At 42.2% G+C, this 16034-nt stretch overlaps 1 protein-coding gene across 3 annotated transcripts in view; it reads right to left on the reverse strand.

Moving 5' to 3' along the window:
• Positions 1 to 16034, reverse strand: part of Abcc1 (ATP binding cassette subfamily C member 1) — a 121248-nt gene that overhangs the window by 45014 nt on the left and 60200 nt on the right. For all 3 annotated transcript variants that reach the window (XM_032913104.1, XM_032913105.1, XM_032913103.1), the window contains exons 8-11: positions 12101 to 12334; positions 11399 to 11576; positions 9338 to 9499; positions 29 to 121 (exon numbers count right to left, since the gene is read on the reverse strand). In XM_032913104.1, coding sequence (XP_032768995.1) covers positions 29 to 121; positions 9338 to 9499; positions 11399 to 11576; positions 12101 to 12334 — 667 coding nt within the window. The remainder of the gene's footprint in view (positions 1 to 28; positions 122 to 9337; positions 9500 to 11398; positions 11577 to 12100; positions 12335 to 16034) is intronic.

The following is a 16034-nucleotide window of genomic DNA, read 5'->3' on the forward strand; positions in this document are numbered from 1 at the left end:
TGAAGTCTCATGGAGTTGGACATCCTACCTGGTAAGTCTTGGTCTTCATGGCCATCACAGCATTGAAGGGCACCATGAGGATCATAACAGCCACCCCAGCCAGCACAGAAGGGCCCAGGTTCTAAGAAAAAGCCAGTGACAAGTCACTCAGCAAACAGAAGAGCCCTGGCACGCACATAATCTAGTGTGAACTGTATACTTCAGGCAGACTCTACCAAGCAAGCATGCTGTCAATCAATTGTTCCTTTTACCATCCAAAGATAGGGCATCAAGAGTTTTCAGAGTTGAATCTTCCCAACCCTGCTAAGAAGACACAGGAAAGCATATTCCTACATTGTCCACAGCATTTTCCAAACTCTTGAGAACCAGGTAAGCTATGCAAACTTAACCTCTGATATCTTAGAAAGGCCCCAAGGTACTGGCTGGTTAGCCTCCAGCCTAATGACTTACTTATCTGCAAGGCTGGAAAAGTGACAACTTTGGCTGGTCACTGGCACCGTGGGACTTAGGTTACTGTTACTTACATCAGCTGGCACCAACAGTGTGGCTTGTATCCAGCCTCCTTCCTTCTAGAAGGATAGTCTTTTTATATTTGCCAGGCAAGGCGCACATACAAATGAGCTAAAACGCCCATCTCCCCCAGCTTCACAACTGTGACATTGACTTGCTAGAGACTCAATCCTGTTGCTGTCTGCCTTTCCATCTGTGCCTTATCCTTTCTGATTTGTGTGTGTGTGTGTGTGTGTGTGTGTGTGTGTGTGTACATGTATGATAGATACACATATACATACACATGTATACGCACATGCACATGCACATGCACGCACACGCACACGCACACACACACAGCCCAGAGGTTGACTTTGATGTCTTCCTCAGTAATTTTTCATCTCTTTTCTTGAGACAGGACAGATAGTTTGATGAACCTGGAGCTCACTGATTTGGTTGAAACTAGCCAGACAATGAGCTCTCTGCCCCTCCTTTCAATACTGGGATTACAGATGTGTTGCTGACTCTCAGGTCATCATGTTTGCACAGCAGGCCTTTTATAGATTAAGCCATCTCCCTAGCATCTCTGATGGTTTTCTATAATCAGTTCTGATTCTACTGTTCTACCACAGAACCGTCAAACCTGGCATAGCTCTAGGGACCCTAACATAGTATATGTCATACACTTCAAGACACTCCCAGCATAGGCTGGCAGAACATTATATGATCAAATACATTTTGTAAATGTTTGTTGTAATCATTTGCATGTGAACTTGTGCTTGTTTGGCAGGGTATGATACACAAGTGTGTACGTGTGGGAGTTGCAATACACAGGTTGAATGTTCATGGGGTGCAGTATACAGGGGTGTAGGGGGGTGTGGGGGGCTGAATGAGTCACTCCTCAAGATACCATCTGCCTTGTTTTATGAGACAGGGTCTCTCCCTATGGCTGGTTTGGCTAGGCTGAGAAGTCAGTGAGCCCTAGAAATCTGCCTTTCTCTGTCTCATTTGCCACATCTCTTACAATAGAGAATTTCTGAATTTGGGTTTTGTTTATTTCGGGGGGTGAGGGGTCAGGGGAGTCCTAGAGGATCAAACTTAGGCCTTTGCACTTACCTGGCAAGAATTTTGTAGACTGTAAAATTTTTAATATATTATGTCATGCTTAGTGCTTTTTAAAAAATGCACTGTATACATGTGTCTGCATTTTATATGCCACATGAGAACATATGCTGGCCAGCAGAGGCCAGAAGAAGGACTCAGATCCCCTAGCAACTATGTGCTGTCTGAAAATTGTGCTGGGAACCAAGCTTGAATTCTCTGGGAGAGCATCAAGCATTCCTAATCCCTGGGGCTGAGCCATCTTTCCAGCCAAATTACTGCTTTCTCACATAATATTGGGAAATAAAAGTTTTATAGCAAATTTTTGATATCTGCTTAGTATCCCTGAGAATCACATGTTCATTTGGTTAAGGTTCACAATTTGGGACACTGAGAATGCACTCTATTACAGTAAGTATTTCAGAGGGAGAGTATGCCCAAGGTCAGAGGACCCAGAGTGTAAAAGCCTGGTCCTCAGCAGCCACCATCCTAGACTGTGAGGTTTGCAGGTCTGAGTAAGGAAATCTTGCTTTGGTCTTAAGATAGTTTGCAGAGGAATTTTAATCCAACAACATGGCTTGCTCATGGCAAGAGATCATATCCAAAGACCTTCTAGGTCTATGTGATCCATCAGGAATGCAGGCATGCCCTTAGTATACCTTTAATCCTTAACAATGGAAGCAAAGTTAGTTTGTAGAAGGAAGCAGTCTAATTGAGAAGTAAAGTGACTAATCAGAGAAAGGTTTGACAGAATAAGTCAGAGATAGGATAAATCAGAAAAGAGAGGGTACAGTATAGAAAGGGAGAGAGCTGAGTTGAGTCTGTTGGGTTTGGATGAGTTCAGTGCAGAGGCAGTTTTACTAGGACAGGTTACAGAGAGAACAAACTAGATACAGATGAAGATAGAACAAGCCAGATAACATGAAGGAACCAGAAGATGAACAAATTGTCAGTTAGAAAGTTCAGAAAGAGTTAGAAAGGGTAAGCTTATTTGGTGGTAAGCCTCCAAGATGACAATTACATCTGGCAAATAAAAGTCACCTTTACAACAATCTTACTGTGTAGCCCAGACCAGCCTCCAAGTTAGGTCCTTCTTTCTTTATAATTTACAAACAGCCCTGGAAGCTTCTCATCAAAGGGTACAGGCCACAGGATACACCTGAAGACTTGCACAGAGCTATTTATGTGTTCTGTGTGGGGCTGGAGCTGTAGTTAAGTTTGCTCCCCAAGGGCCAGGCCTTGGATCTAATGTTTTTCTTTCTCAGCTGCATCATCATAAGGGTTTTACTTGCCACTCCTCTCTATCTCTACAAAGAGTGGGACTAGTGAGGCAGTGGAATTCTGTGAGAAGGGTGCTTGCCACAGGAGAGCTGGGAAGAGGGGCTAAATGTTTTGTCTGTAAGCATGCCCACCATCAAACCTGATGACCCCAGTCCCATATGATGGAAGGAGAAACCTGACTTTTACAAGTTGTTCTCTGACCTTCATATGAGCTGAGGCACATAAACATATACACAAACAAATGTAATTTCTTAAAGTTTAAATGTAAACTCCATTCAACAAATACTTTGCTAGTGTGATCAGGTACAACACCCACAGAAATATGGAGACTCCAAGGATATCTGTCCACAAGCAACATCCATAGGTGTTGGGAACAGTAGATCATGAGGCCAAATATCAGGGGGAGGATATTTGGGGAGCTGGGTCAGTGGGTCACATGTCCTACAAGTGTGTGGCCTGAGTTAAGATCCCCAGAACCCATGTATGCACATCTGTAAGCCCAGAGACCTCCAGTTGTGAAGGAAGGTAGAGCTAGTAAAATCCTGAAAGCTTGCAAGCCAGCAAGCAGAGCATTCACTGAAAGATTGGAAACATCCTGTCTCAAACAAGGTAGATGGTGAGTACCAAAATTCAAAGTTATCCTCTAACTGAGTGTGTCAGAACTCGGTCCAGGAATTGATTTATATGAGAATTCTGAGGGTTCATGAGAATAGTCCAAGAAAATAAGGCAAGAGTCTTGTGACTTCAGATTCTTCAACCCACGAATTGTTCTTGGAATGTGTTCTTGTGCTCTTCTCAGGTGGAGCAGAAAGGAGTGAGCTTACTTCAGATTACTCAGTATTGTTTGTTGATGTTATTCAATTAAATGTTTAAATAATTGTTTATAGACCTCTATGGAAAAACATGTTATTGCCAATTGTGGCTTGTCCTTCTAACTTGAACTCATAAAACCTTTGCTCAGATGACCATTCTTAACCCTGAGGAGTATAAACTGTCTGCGGCTCGGAAAGAAGTTGGCATTGCATGAGACCTCAGTCTGCTTCATTTATTGGCTCCATTCTCCCAGGGCCCATTGCCTCTAGAAACATTCATGCCAGTATGTCCACACTCAAACTTGTAAATGTACACACACCCCTGTGCGCACATACATACCTAAGGATTAAGGAAAAAAGAAAGGTAGTCTACCTAGGGTAAGAATCATCAGTGGGAGTAAGAAGGGTCACTCTTGCTGCGGTAAGGAGCTCAGTAGTAGAGCATTTACAGAACATGCAAAGGGCCTCAAGTTCATCCTCAGGACGGAGAGAAAGAAAGAAGGCAGAGGACATATGCTGCCCTTTCTTTCTGACTCACTGTCTTCCCAATCATGCAACTACTAATGGCCCACTGGAAATAATCTTACATCTTTTTGCAAGGCAGGGAAACCATGACTCTGGCTGGCCAATCAGAGACTTCTCCTTCCTAGGTCACAGCCATTGGTTCAGGGATAGGAATGGGACTGAGCTGGTTAATCACAGTAAACCAGGAGAGATCATGGAGGCAATGAATGCAATTTGCTCTCTATATTTTTGTTCATAAAAGTACCAGACCAGAGCTAAAGAAAACACAAAGCGACTAAGGCCTGTCGGTCTTCAGGAACAACAAAAACAAAAGAAACCCCAAATACACATGGAAGCTGAACAACACTCTCCTCAGTGATACTTGGAAAAAAAGAAACAAAGAAAAAATTACAGACTTCTTAGAATTTAATGAAAATAGAGGCACAACATACCCAAACTTATGGGACACAATGAAAGTAGTATAAAGAGAAAAACTCATAGCTCTGAGTGCCTCCAAAAAGAAACTGGAGACAACATACATTAGCAGCTTAAAGAGCACACCTGAAAGTTCTAGAACAAAAGAAGCAAATACACCCAAGAAGAGTAGACAGCAGAAAATAATCAAACTCAGGGCTGGTATCAATCAAATAGAAACAAAAATAACTATACAAAGACTCAACAAACCCAAGAGCTGGTTCTTTAAGAAAAATGACAAGATAGATAAACCTTTAGCCAGACGAGACAGAAGATACAGAGACAGTATCCAAATTAACAAAATCAGAAATGAAAAGGGAGACATAACAACAGAAAGTGAGGAAATGAAAAAAATTATCAGATCCTACTACAAAAGCTTACTCAACAAAACTGGAAAATCTGGAAGAAATGGATAATTTTCTAGACAGATATCAGGTACCAAAGTTAAAGCAGGAACAGGTAAACCATCTAAACAACCCCATAACCCCTAAAGAGATAGAAGCAGTCAGGACCAGATGGGTCTAATGCAGAATTCTGAGACCTTCAAAGGAGACCTACTACCAATATTCTTCAAACTATTCCACAAAATAGAAACAAAAAGAACTTTACCTAATTAGTTCATTGAAGCCACAACTACACTTATACCTAAACCACACAAAGACCCTATAAAGAAAGAGAACTTTAGATCAATTTCCCTTAGGAATATCAATACAAAAATACTCAATAAAATTCTCGTAGGCTTCATCCCAGGGATGCAGGGATGGTTCAATATATGGAAATACATCAACTTGTAATCCACTATATAAACAAACTCAAAGAAAAAAAACCACATGATTATTTCATTAGATGCTGAGAAAGCATTTGACAAAATTCAACAACCCTTCATGATGAAAGTCTTAGAAAGATCAGGAATTCAAGGCCCATACCTAAACATAATAAAAGCAAACCAGTAGCCAACATCAAACTAAATGGAGAGAAAGTGAAAGCAATCCCACTAAAATCAGAGACTAGACAAGGCTGCCCACTCTCCCTACCTATTTAATATAGTACTTGAAGTCCTAGCCAGAGCAATCAGACAACAAAAGGAGGTCAAAAGGATGCAAATTAGAAAGGAAGAAGTCAAAAATATCACTATTTGCAGATGATATGACAGTATACTTAAGTGACCCCAAAAGTTCCACCAGAGAACTACTTAACCTGATAAACAACCTCAGCAAAGTGGCTGGGTATAAAATTAACTCAAACAAATCAATAGCCTTCCTCAACTCAAAGTATAAACAGGCTAAGAAAGAAATTAGGGAAATGACACCCTTGACAATAGTCACAAATAATATAAAATACCTTGGTGTGACTCTAACCAAGCAAGTGAAAGATCTGTATGACAAGAACTTCAAATCTCTGAAGAAAGAAATTGAAGAAGATCTCAGAAGACAGAAAGACCTCCCATGCTCATAGACTGGCAGGATTACTATCGTACAAATAGTCATCATGCTTAAAGCAATCTACAGATTCTATGAAATCCCATAAAAATTCCAACTCAAGTCTTCATAGAGTTAGAAAGATAAATTTGCAAATTCACTTGGAATAACAAAAACCCAGGACAGGAAAACTATCCTTGACAATAAAAGAACTTCTGGGGAAATCACCATCCTTGACCTCAAGCTGTATTACAGAGCAATTGTGATTTAAAAAAAAAAAAAAAAAAAATCTGCATGGTATTGGTACAGAGACAGACTGGTAAATCAATGAAATAGAACTGAAGACCCAGAAATGAATCCACCTATGCTCACTTGATCTTTTGACAAAGGAGCTAAAACCATCCAGTGGGAGGAAAAACAGCATTTACAACAAACGGTGATTGTTCAACTGGCAGTCAGCATGTAGAAGAATGCAAAATGGTCCATTCTTATTTCATTATACAAAGCTCAAGTCCAAGTGGATTCAAGGACCTCCACATAAAACCAGATACACTGAAACTAATAGGAGAAAAAGTGGGGAAGAGTCTCAAATATATAGGCACAGGGGAAAATTTCCTGAACAAAACACCAATGGCTTATATTCTAAGATCAAGAATTGACAAATGGCATCTCATAAAATTGCAAAACTTCTGTAAGGCAAAGGACACTGTCAATAGGACAAAATGGCAACCAACAGATTGGAAAAAATCTTTACCAATCCTACATCTGAAAGAGGGCTAGTATCTAATACATAAAAAGAAGTCAAGAAGGTAGACTCCAGAGAACCAAATAACCTTATTTAAAAGTGGGGTACAGAGCTAAAGAAAGAATTCTCAACTGAGGAATACTGAATGGCTGAGAAGCACCTAAAGAAATGTTCTACATCCTTAGTCATCAGGGAAATGGAAATCAAAACAACCCTGAGATTCCACCTCACACCAGTCAGAATGGCTAAGATAATAAACTCAGATGACAACAGATGCTGGTGAGAATGTAGAGAAAGAGAACCCTCCTCCATTGTTGATGGGATTGCAAACTGGTACAACAACTCTGGAAATCAGTCTGGAGATTCCTCAGAAAATTGGACATAGTGGTACCTGAGGACCCAGCTCTACCACTACTGGGCATACATCCAAAAGTAGGAAGGTCCAACATATAACAAAGACAGCCAGAAGCTGGAAAGAACCCAGATATCCTTCTATAGAGGAATGGATACAGAAAATGTGGTACATCTACACAATGGAATACTACTCAGCTATTAAAAACAATGACTTCATAAAATTCTTAGGCAAATGGATGGAACTAGAAAATATCATCCTGGGTGAAGTAACCCAATCACAAAAGTAAATATATGGTATGCACTCACATCTAAGAGGATATTAGCCAAAAGCTTCGAATACCTAAGATATAATTCACAGACCACAGGTAGCTCAAGAAGAAGAAAGACCAAACTGTGGATGCATTAATCCTTCTTTGAAGGGGGAACAAAATTCTTAGAAGAGAGGAACAAACAGTGGAGCAGACTACAGGAAAGGTCATGCAGAGACTGCCCCACCTGGGAATCCATCCCATATTCAGCCACCAAAGACCCCCCACCCCAGAGCTCCTAGGGACTAAACCACCAACCAAAGAGTACACATGAAGAGACCCATGGCTCCAGCCACATATGCAGCAGAGGATGGCATTGTCCAGCATCAATAGCAGGAAAAGCCCTTGATCCAAGGAAGGTTCGTTTCTCCAGTGTAGGGGAATGCCAGGGTGGTGATATGGAGTGGGAGCACCCTCATAGATCAGGGGGAGCAGTATGGAGAGGGGGGAACCAGGAAAGAGGATAACGTTTGATATGTAAATACATAAACTATCCAATAAAAAAAGGAGTGCAGAAATAAAGTGTGGAGTGAATTAAAAAAAAAGACACAAGCCATTATGAAGCCAATTTTAGAAAGTGGGGGCCAAAAGTAACCAAAGCAAACCTGAATGGTTCAAACGCTGCAGTTCTCTAGGATCCATACATACCTGGGGATCCCTGGATTGTTAGGAATGAGTACTACTCCCCTACAATTCCTTTTGTCTGCCCAGGCTAAGATGGATTTCTATTGCTTACAACCAAGAGGCTCCTGCCCAATATACTTAGGTTCTAATAAATGAGTTTGTTTCACATTTCACATGGGACAATGGAACAGAATTGGCTTACATAAAAATGTCAATTCCATATACTTCAAGAAAAGACTAACACAGCTGATCATAATGATGTATGTCTGTAATCTCAGTACTGTGAAGGCATAGACAGGATGGTCTCTGTGAGTTTGAGGACAGCAAGTTTCAGGGCAGCAAGGACTGTATAGGGAGACCTTGCCTCTAAAGAAAATAAATAAATAAATAGATAAATAAATCTAGGTGTAACTGTACATCTGTCACCTCTAAAGAAAATAAATAAATAAATAAATAAATAAATAAATAAATAAATAAATAAATAAAGCAAGCAAGCAAGCAAGCAAGCTAGGTGTAACAGTGTACATCTGTCATTCCAGTGCTGGAGCAGAAGCGGGGGCGGGGTGGGGGGTCAAGTCTGGAGTTCATCGGCCAACAACCCTAACTAAATCAGTGAGATCCAGGCTCAGTAAGAGAGAGAGAGAGATTGAGGACACCTGAGGTCTACTTCACACACACACACACACACACACACACACACACACACACACACACACACACACACAGAGCACCTATAGCCCACATACACATAGACAAAGACATGACAATGCACACATACCAACTCACAAAACGGAACTAATCCCTAATGATACATAAAAGGAATAAAATTATCTGAAATTTGGCTGGAGAGATGGCTCAGCGGTTAAGAGCACTGGCTGCTCTTCCAGAGGTCCTGAGTTCAAATCCTAGCAACCACATGTTGGCTCACAACCATCTGTAATGAGATCTGATGCCCTTTTCTGGTGTGTCTGAAGACAGCTACAGTGTACTTAATAAATAAATCTTTTAAAAAAAAAAAAAAAAAAAACGCCAGTGGACCCAAGAGGGCACGACTAGCTGAAATACAAAAAAAAAAAAAGGAAAAAAAATCAGAAATTAGCAAATAGCCCAGAAAATAAAATGTAAATGAATGCAAGATACATTCTTTCCCACCCATGCCCTCCCTGTCAGTGCCTAGTCAAGGCCATCCCTGCCTGCACAAGAAGAAGACCAAGGGAAAACACACACCAGCCACAGGAAGTAGAGGGCTAGGATGACTTGCAGAGGGGCTGACCAGATCATGTTAATATACGTGGCCAAGTCCATGAAGCGCTGGGCATCCACGGACATGAGGTTGACAATCTCTCCAACTGTGGACGATTTTCTAGCTGAATTGGTGATCACAAGAGCCTGTGGGATTCAGGAGAGAGGAAGAGGTGAGCCTACAAAATGAAGACAAATGGTCATGGACTCTCCCCAGACCCTGGACAAGACTCTGGACAGTAGTCCAGTAAGTGCATATCTTTTCTCCACGCTGAGTTCTTCCAGGCACTTTCTAAACCATGACCTTGTACACTTCATATGTAGGCATGCCACATGAGGGTTCTTAATCAGCAGGTCTGTGCTTAAGCTAGGATTCTGGATTTCTAAGCAGCTCAAGGTTATGACCATGCTGTTGGCCTCAGATCCTAACACAAGGTTCTTGACCTTATTACCCTGACACTAGGAGTCAAATCATGTTTTGTTTGGCCAGTCTGCATAACTGACTATAAGACAGTCCTTAGCATCTACCCAGAAAATGCCCTCATCCCAAGCTGTGACACCTAAAGTGTCTTGAGGTGTCAGGGGCCTTTAAAATATCCCTATGCCTCTGAGCACGACAACCTTGACTTCAAGGTCCCCCTGGTCTGGGTACTGCCTACATACCAGGACTCGAGCTAACAGATGAATGCAATTTGTAATCAGGCATGAGAAGCACTAGAAGAACTGCCTCTCTTGCCAGCCTGTGAGCACCATGGCACTATGGCTAGGACATGAGTGGGCCAGGAGATCACTGGGTCCCTTTAAGGTAACTGTTTGTTTTCTAATGAGAGAAAGAAAGTATGGATTTGAGCAGATGAAAAGGATCTGGAAAGAGCTGAAAATGGAGAAAACTTGATCAGAAAATACTGTATGAAAAAAAGCTATTTTCAATAAAAATTAAAATTATGGGGGAAAAAACTGAACAACAATGACAACCAAAAAGCAGGGCTATGGCCCAAGCTCTGTGGGACAGTCCCTGCCAATCCTGTGCACCTCCAGCATGGTAAAAGAAATAAAAAAATGCAAAGCTTGTCTGCCTCCATTCAAGAAGCATACTGTTCAGGGCTGGAGAGATGGCTCAGTGGTTAAGAGCACTGACTGCTCTTCCACAGGTCCTGAGTTCAATTCCCAGCAACCACATGGTGGCTCACAACCATCTGTAATGAGACCTGGTGCCCTCTTCTGGTGTGTCTGAAGATAGCTATGTGTTCATATAGAAATAACAATTAATAAAAAAAAATTTAAAAAAAAAGAAGCATACTGTTCAGTTCAAATGTGGGTGAAAGTGAAGGCAAATCCACAGTGTGGAAATAAAACATTTAACATAGACTGCTTTGCTTTAGAAAATAAAAATAAAAACCAAGCACATGTATGAATATGTACATGCAGACAAATGCATCCACAGTGCACATGTGTAGTCCTAGCCTCCCAACTGTTTGAAACAGGGTCTCCTCACTACTGTATCCAAGGCTACTGGCTCGGGAGCTTCTAGGGACTCTCCTTTCTCACTGCTCAGTGTATTATGTGTACACATGCACTACCGTGCCAACCTTACCTGGTCCTGGAGATCGAAACTCAGGTTGTCAAGCTTGCACTTTACCTAGTTAGCCATCTCCCCAGGCTCTGAACTTGCCAACCTTACCTGGTCCTGGAGATCGAAACTCAGGTTGTCAAGCTTGCGCTTTACCTAGTTAGCCATCTCCCCAGGCTCTGAACTTGGATTTCTATCCATGACGTCATCAAAGAGTGCCAAGCTGTCTAAGAACCTTAGCTACCCATACACAGGTAGCACGTGGACTCACTGATACCCCACGCATGAGCCGCCGAGAGCCATTTTATTAAGAGACTCTTATGAGGTCTATCTTTGGCCCCATGCTCGCTCCCCACAGCCCCCATCCTTTCTTTGCTGAGGATGCTGGGCTGGAAATCTCCACAGGTCCTGGAGAGCCCCAGCCTAGCTATCCCTGGATTCTGGGGTCACAGGATTAGGTGTGGTGCCTGGCCTACCTTGCGGTAAACAGCGCCCACCACAGCAGTCTTGATGCGCATGCCGGTGACGAAGCAGATATGAAAGTACTGGTGGAGTGCCAGTGTCTGCAGACAGGCGCTGACAAACAGCAGTGCTGTGTACAAGTAGCCCTGCCAGTCAGGGGCCTCCCTGTCATTCACGAAGCTGATAATCAATCTGTGGGGATGAGAGGGAGATTTGAGTGTGATACATACAGCAAGGGCAAATACTTGCAAGACAACATAGTGATTTCCACCTGAGCCACCCATCAGACAACACTTTACCTTATAGGGTGATATAACTGCCAGGTACCAGATTCTTACAACAGGGACCTCTGCCTTGGGTTCACCATACTGATAGTTATGTCTCCCCACCAGCACATCACTCAAAGGTAATTAAATAGAGCACACTGAGACCAAGGTGACAGAAAGATGGCAGAGGCCCCCTTGCTGCCTTCTTGGCTTCCAGTTGCAGATACTCATGAGATCTACCTGCATCCTTGTTCTAGACAGCCCCATATCCTCCTAACTTTGGATTCGAGAAGCTTCTGTGACTTGCAATCAAAGTGGCTACAACTCAGATAGTAACTAAGCAAAGACAGGGAAGATGAAGGTAAGGGGTAGGTAACAATCCTGGTCCCACATATGACAGGACCACCCAAGAAGTTACAGGGAAGCAGGTAGTCAGGCAAGAGTTCTTACTCCAAGATCTCAGGGCCGGCAAACATCATCAGGTCATGAAGGGCCTTGTACAGGAAGCTCATGAGGAAGTAGGGCCCAAAGGTCTTGTACAACACCTTGAACAGAGAGGGGTCCCGGTCCTTGTGGGATGACTTGACAATCAGTGCCTCCACTTCCTCATTCACATCCAACTGAGAACTTCCCTTAGGCTTGGTGGGATCTTTGGGAGGGGCATACACAATCCGTACAGGCTGCCTATAATGAGAGGAGGGTAAAGCAGTTATCCAGTCTACCAGAGGCAGCCCACAGTCAAGAGAGTAAAGAAGAGCAGAACCCAAGACGTGTCACCATACAGTCAAGCTTAATGCAGTGAGTATGACCCTGGACTTGGGAGCCGTGGGTTGAGATTCTCCCTGGACCATCTTCTGGCTACAGCTGTAGGAATACTAAAGCTAGTTTCCGCTTTTGCAGGGCTCATAGTAAGCCAGATGTGGTGGAAGAAGACTGCAGTTCCAGTGCTGGGGAAGCTGGGAAAAAGAAGTCACAAACTGGAGGCAACAGTGAGTGACATAAGGTGGAAGCCCCAATCCCTCATACAGATGTGCAGAATGAGAGCCTGGTGCAGAGCAGCAGCCCCAGCTCAGCTACAGACACACAGTCCTGAGAGACTGTAACTGAAAGCCAGGGCAGCACGATGGCCCCAAGCACCTCTACAGACCCACAAGCTCTATCGGAAGCTCGGCTGGCTGCTTAACATCACAGAAAATGATGGCTCAGTTCTAAAATCTGAAATGGGAATTAGAGACCCAGATAAGCTAGAGCCATACTGAAAGAGAAGATGAAGCTGACAGATGTCAAGACAGAAACAAGAAAGCCACACAGATATCAGTCTGGGCCCACAATTAAAGGTCCAGAAACAAGATGATTTCTGTAAAAAACTGGTGATAGGCCAGGCAAAGTGGCTCAGGCCTGCAGTCTTAGCACTTGAGAAGTAAGGCAGGAGGACTGACAAGAGTTGAAAATGACCCTGGGCTACATACATAGGAAGGCCTTCTCTAAAATTAAACAAAACAAACCAAAATGGTAATAGGAAACCTGATAGCCACATGCAAAGAACAAGCTGGACCATGATGCCACATTATGTATAAAAATCAGACTTTTTATTTATGTGTGTTTGCATTTGCCTACATGAGTTTATGCACTCTGTGAGTGCGGGTATTTGTGAAAGCCAGAAATGAGTGTTGGATCCCCAGGAACCAAAGTTACAGGTGGTTGTGAGCTACCTGATGTGCTACTGGGAGCTGAACCCTGGTCCTCTACACTAGCAGTATGACCTCTTCTCCCTGGAGTCATCTCTCCAACTCCAAAGAAATACACTTAGAGTGGAGCCAACTGCTACATGCAGAAGCTAAGAACTAGACATCTTGCTGAGCATGATTTGCACATACTTAACGTCCCAGCACTTAGCAGATGAAGGCAGGAGAATCTTGAAATTCAAGGTCATCCTCAGCTATGTAGGGAAAGAAAATAGCAGCCTAGGTAGGGTTATGTGCCAAAACTTTATCTCAAGGGTAAAACAAAATAAAAATAACCACCACCTCCACCACAACCACAAAACAAACCAGCATGACTCCACAAGTTTTCAAGCAGACTTGTTTCATAAACCTGAATCACAATGACTCAGCCCAGTGACCATCCTACTATATAGTGTTGTAGTTCTGTCCTGTCCTACGTAGGACAGTCCTGAATAAAGACAATTACCCCACCAGACATCCACACCACTAAAATACTAACCTGAAGTCACCTAGCTACAGACACGAGTTTATACAAATTGTGTTCTTTCACATGTAAGTACTCCCTCTTATCCATAAATACTATTGGCTCTGTTTTCTTAAAAATACCTATGATAAAAGTTTAACCTACAAGTCAAACATCAGTTTTTTAAAAAAGGAAACACTTATAATATACTGTAGCAAAATGACACAATATGAGTGTGTTCTGTTACTCTCAAAACAACTTCTACTCTCCTCACCCTTCTTATGATCCTCAGAGACAGTGGATTAAAGCAACAAGAGGCCTGTGTACTACTTTAGGCTACCACTTAAGGCTTACTTGCACGAAGAATCTGGGTTTTTTGTTTTTAATTTATTTTATGTATATGAGTGCTCTATCTGCATGTAAACCTACATGCCAGAAGAGGCATAAGCCAACATGTGGTTGCTGGGAATTGAACTCAGAATCCCTGTAAGAACAGCCAGTGCTCTTACCTCCTGAGCCATGTCTCCAAGATCATGGCTGAACAGTCCACTAGCAGGTAAGTAGTATACCCAGTGTGGACACAGCAGACAAAAGAATTTTGTCACCTCTGATGACAGAATATGATGGAACAAGAATAATGTGTAATTAACAACTTAGTAATGAAATTATAAATTTAATATTTCCAGATCATGTTTGATCACAAGTAACTAAAACTATAGATATGGGAAAAAGACCATACCTCACTCTTTTAAACCAATACCTTTTAGAGCAATTAATAGCTACTTCGTTTTCTTTTACACTACCCATTTTTAGATGGCCATTCTTTACAAATTTGTACCTGGTAAGGTTACTCTGCTCCCCCTTTGCTTAATGTTGTAACTTCTAAACCACCAGCAACAACAACAACAACAAAAAAAAACCTTACAATGGCTGACAAATGAGCTATTACAGTCAACTATGACAGGGAAAGGGAGCAAAAAGGAACAACTTCTGGTACCCAAACTTCCTAAAAGAATGCTTTTCATTATCAGAACACGGAACACCAGTGGTCTTTAAATAAGATCAAAGCAGAGTTAAGGACTTGCTCATCTGTTCTTTAATTAAAAAAAAAAAATGTTTACCTAAAGAATTAGGAGACAAGGTCATTGTTTATTCAAGAATGCGCCAACTGACAGGAAGATAAACATCCTCTAAATGACAAGGATGGCCATCAAGCCTAGATGTAGAAACCAACCCCCTTCTATAAGAACTTTTTGAGCCAGAGTTCCCCAAGATAGAGCTGGCAGGCCAATAGGTCTTCTATCTTCTCAAGATTATCAACTCTTTTTTTTTTTTTTTTTTTTTTTTTTTTGTTCTTTTTGCAGAGCTGGGGACCGAACCCAGGGCCTTGCGCTTCCTAGGCAAGCGCTTTACCACTGAGCTAAATCCCCAACCCCAAGATTATCAACTCTTGAGTAAACCTGGAGCCTTATGAGTTGTCCAAGATCAGTACTGGGAACCAATCTTAAGTCGTCTGGAAGAGTGTCAGGCACTTTAATTGCTGAGCCATCTCTCCAGCCCTGGTTTTCTTTTAATTAGATATACTGGGACATTGCCGGTACATCCTCCAGTGGTGTTGTTCAAGTCCCTTTGGACATCAAATACTAGGAGGACAACTATCTACTTTTTCACTTAGCATAATAACTTTGTGTCTCCTCCCTCAGCTCTGAGCAGTAATTCCAACTTCTACTTACATTCTACCAGGCGTTTGGATTTGATTCTGTCTTGGGCTATCACAAACAAGGCAAGCCTTTTAGAACCTAAGCTTCCAGTTCTCTAGGGCATCTGCCTGGGAACAGAATGACAAATAAGTGACTACTTAATTTAAAAACAAAACAAAAACACTATCAAATTCTTTTTCACAGCCACCGAATCACTTGATATACATGCCAACTGGAAACACGAACTAAAATGTCCTCACCATAAGAGGAGCACAGGCTGAGGAGACCACAAAGTATCATCACAAACTGTCTTAGTCATGCTTCCCATCACTGCTATATAATACCAGGACCAAAAGGCAAGTTGGAGATGAAATGGTTTATTTGGCTTATACTTCCTTCCACATTGCTATTCATCACTGAAGGGAGTCAGGAAAGAAAATCAAAATGGGGAAGGAACCTGGTGGTAGGAGCTGATGGAGAAGCCATGAAGGAGCACT

Source organism: Rattus rattus, chromosome 9 (assembly GCF_011064425.1).
Source record: "Rattus rattus isolate New Zealand chromosome 9, Rrattus_CSIRO_v1, whole genome shotgun sequence".
Taxonomy (NCBI): Eukaryota; Metazoa; Chordata; class Mammalia; order Rodentia; family Muridae; genus Rattus; species Rattus rattus.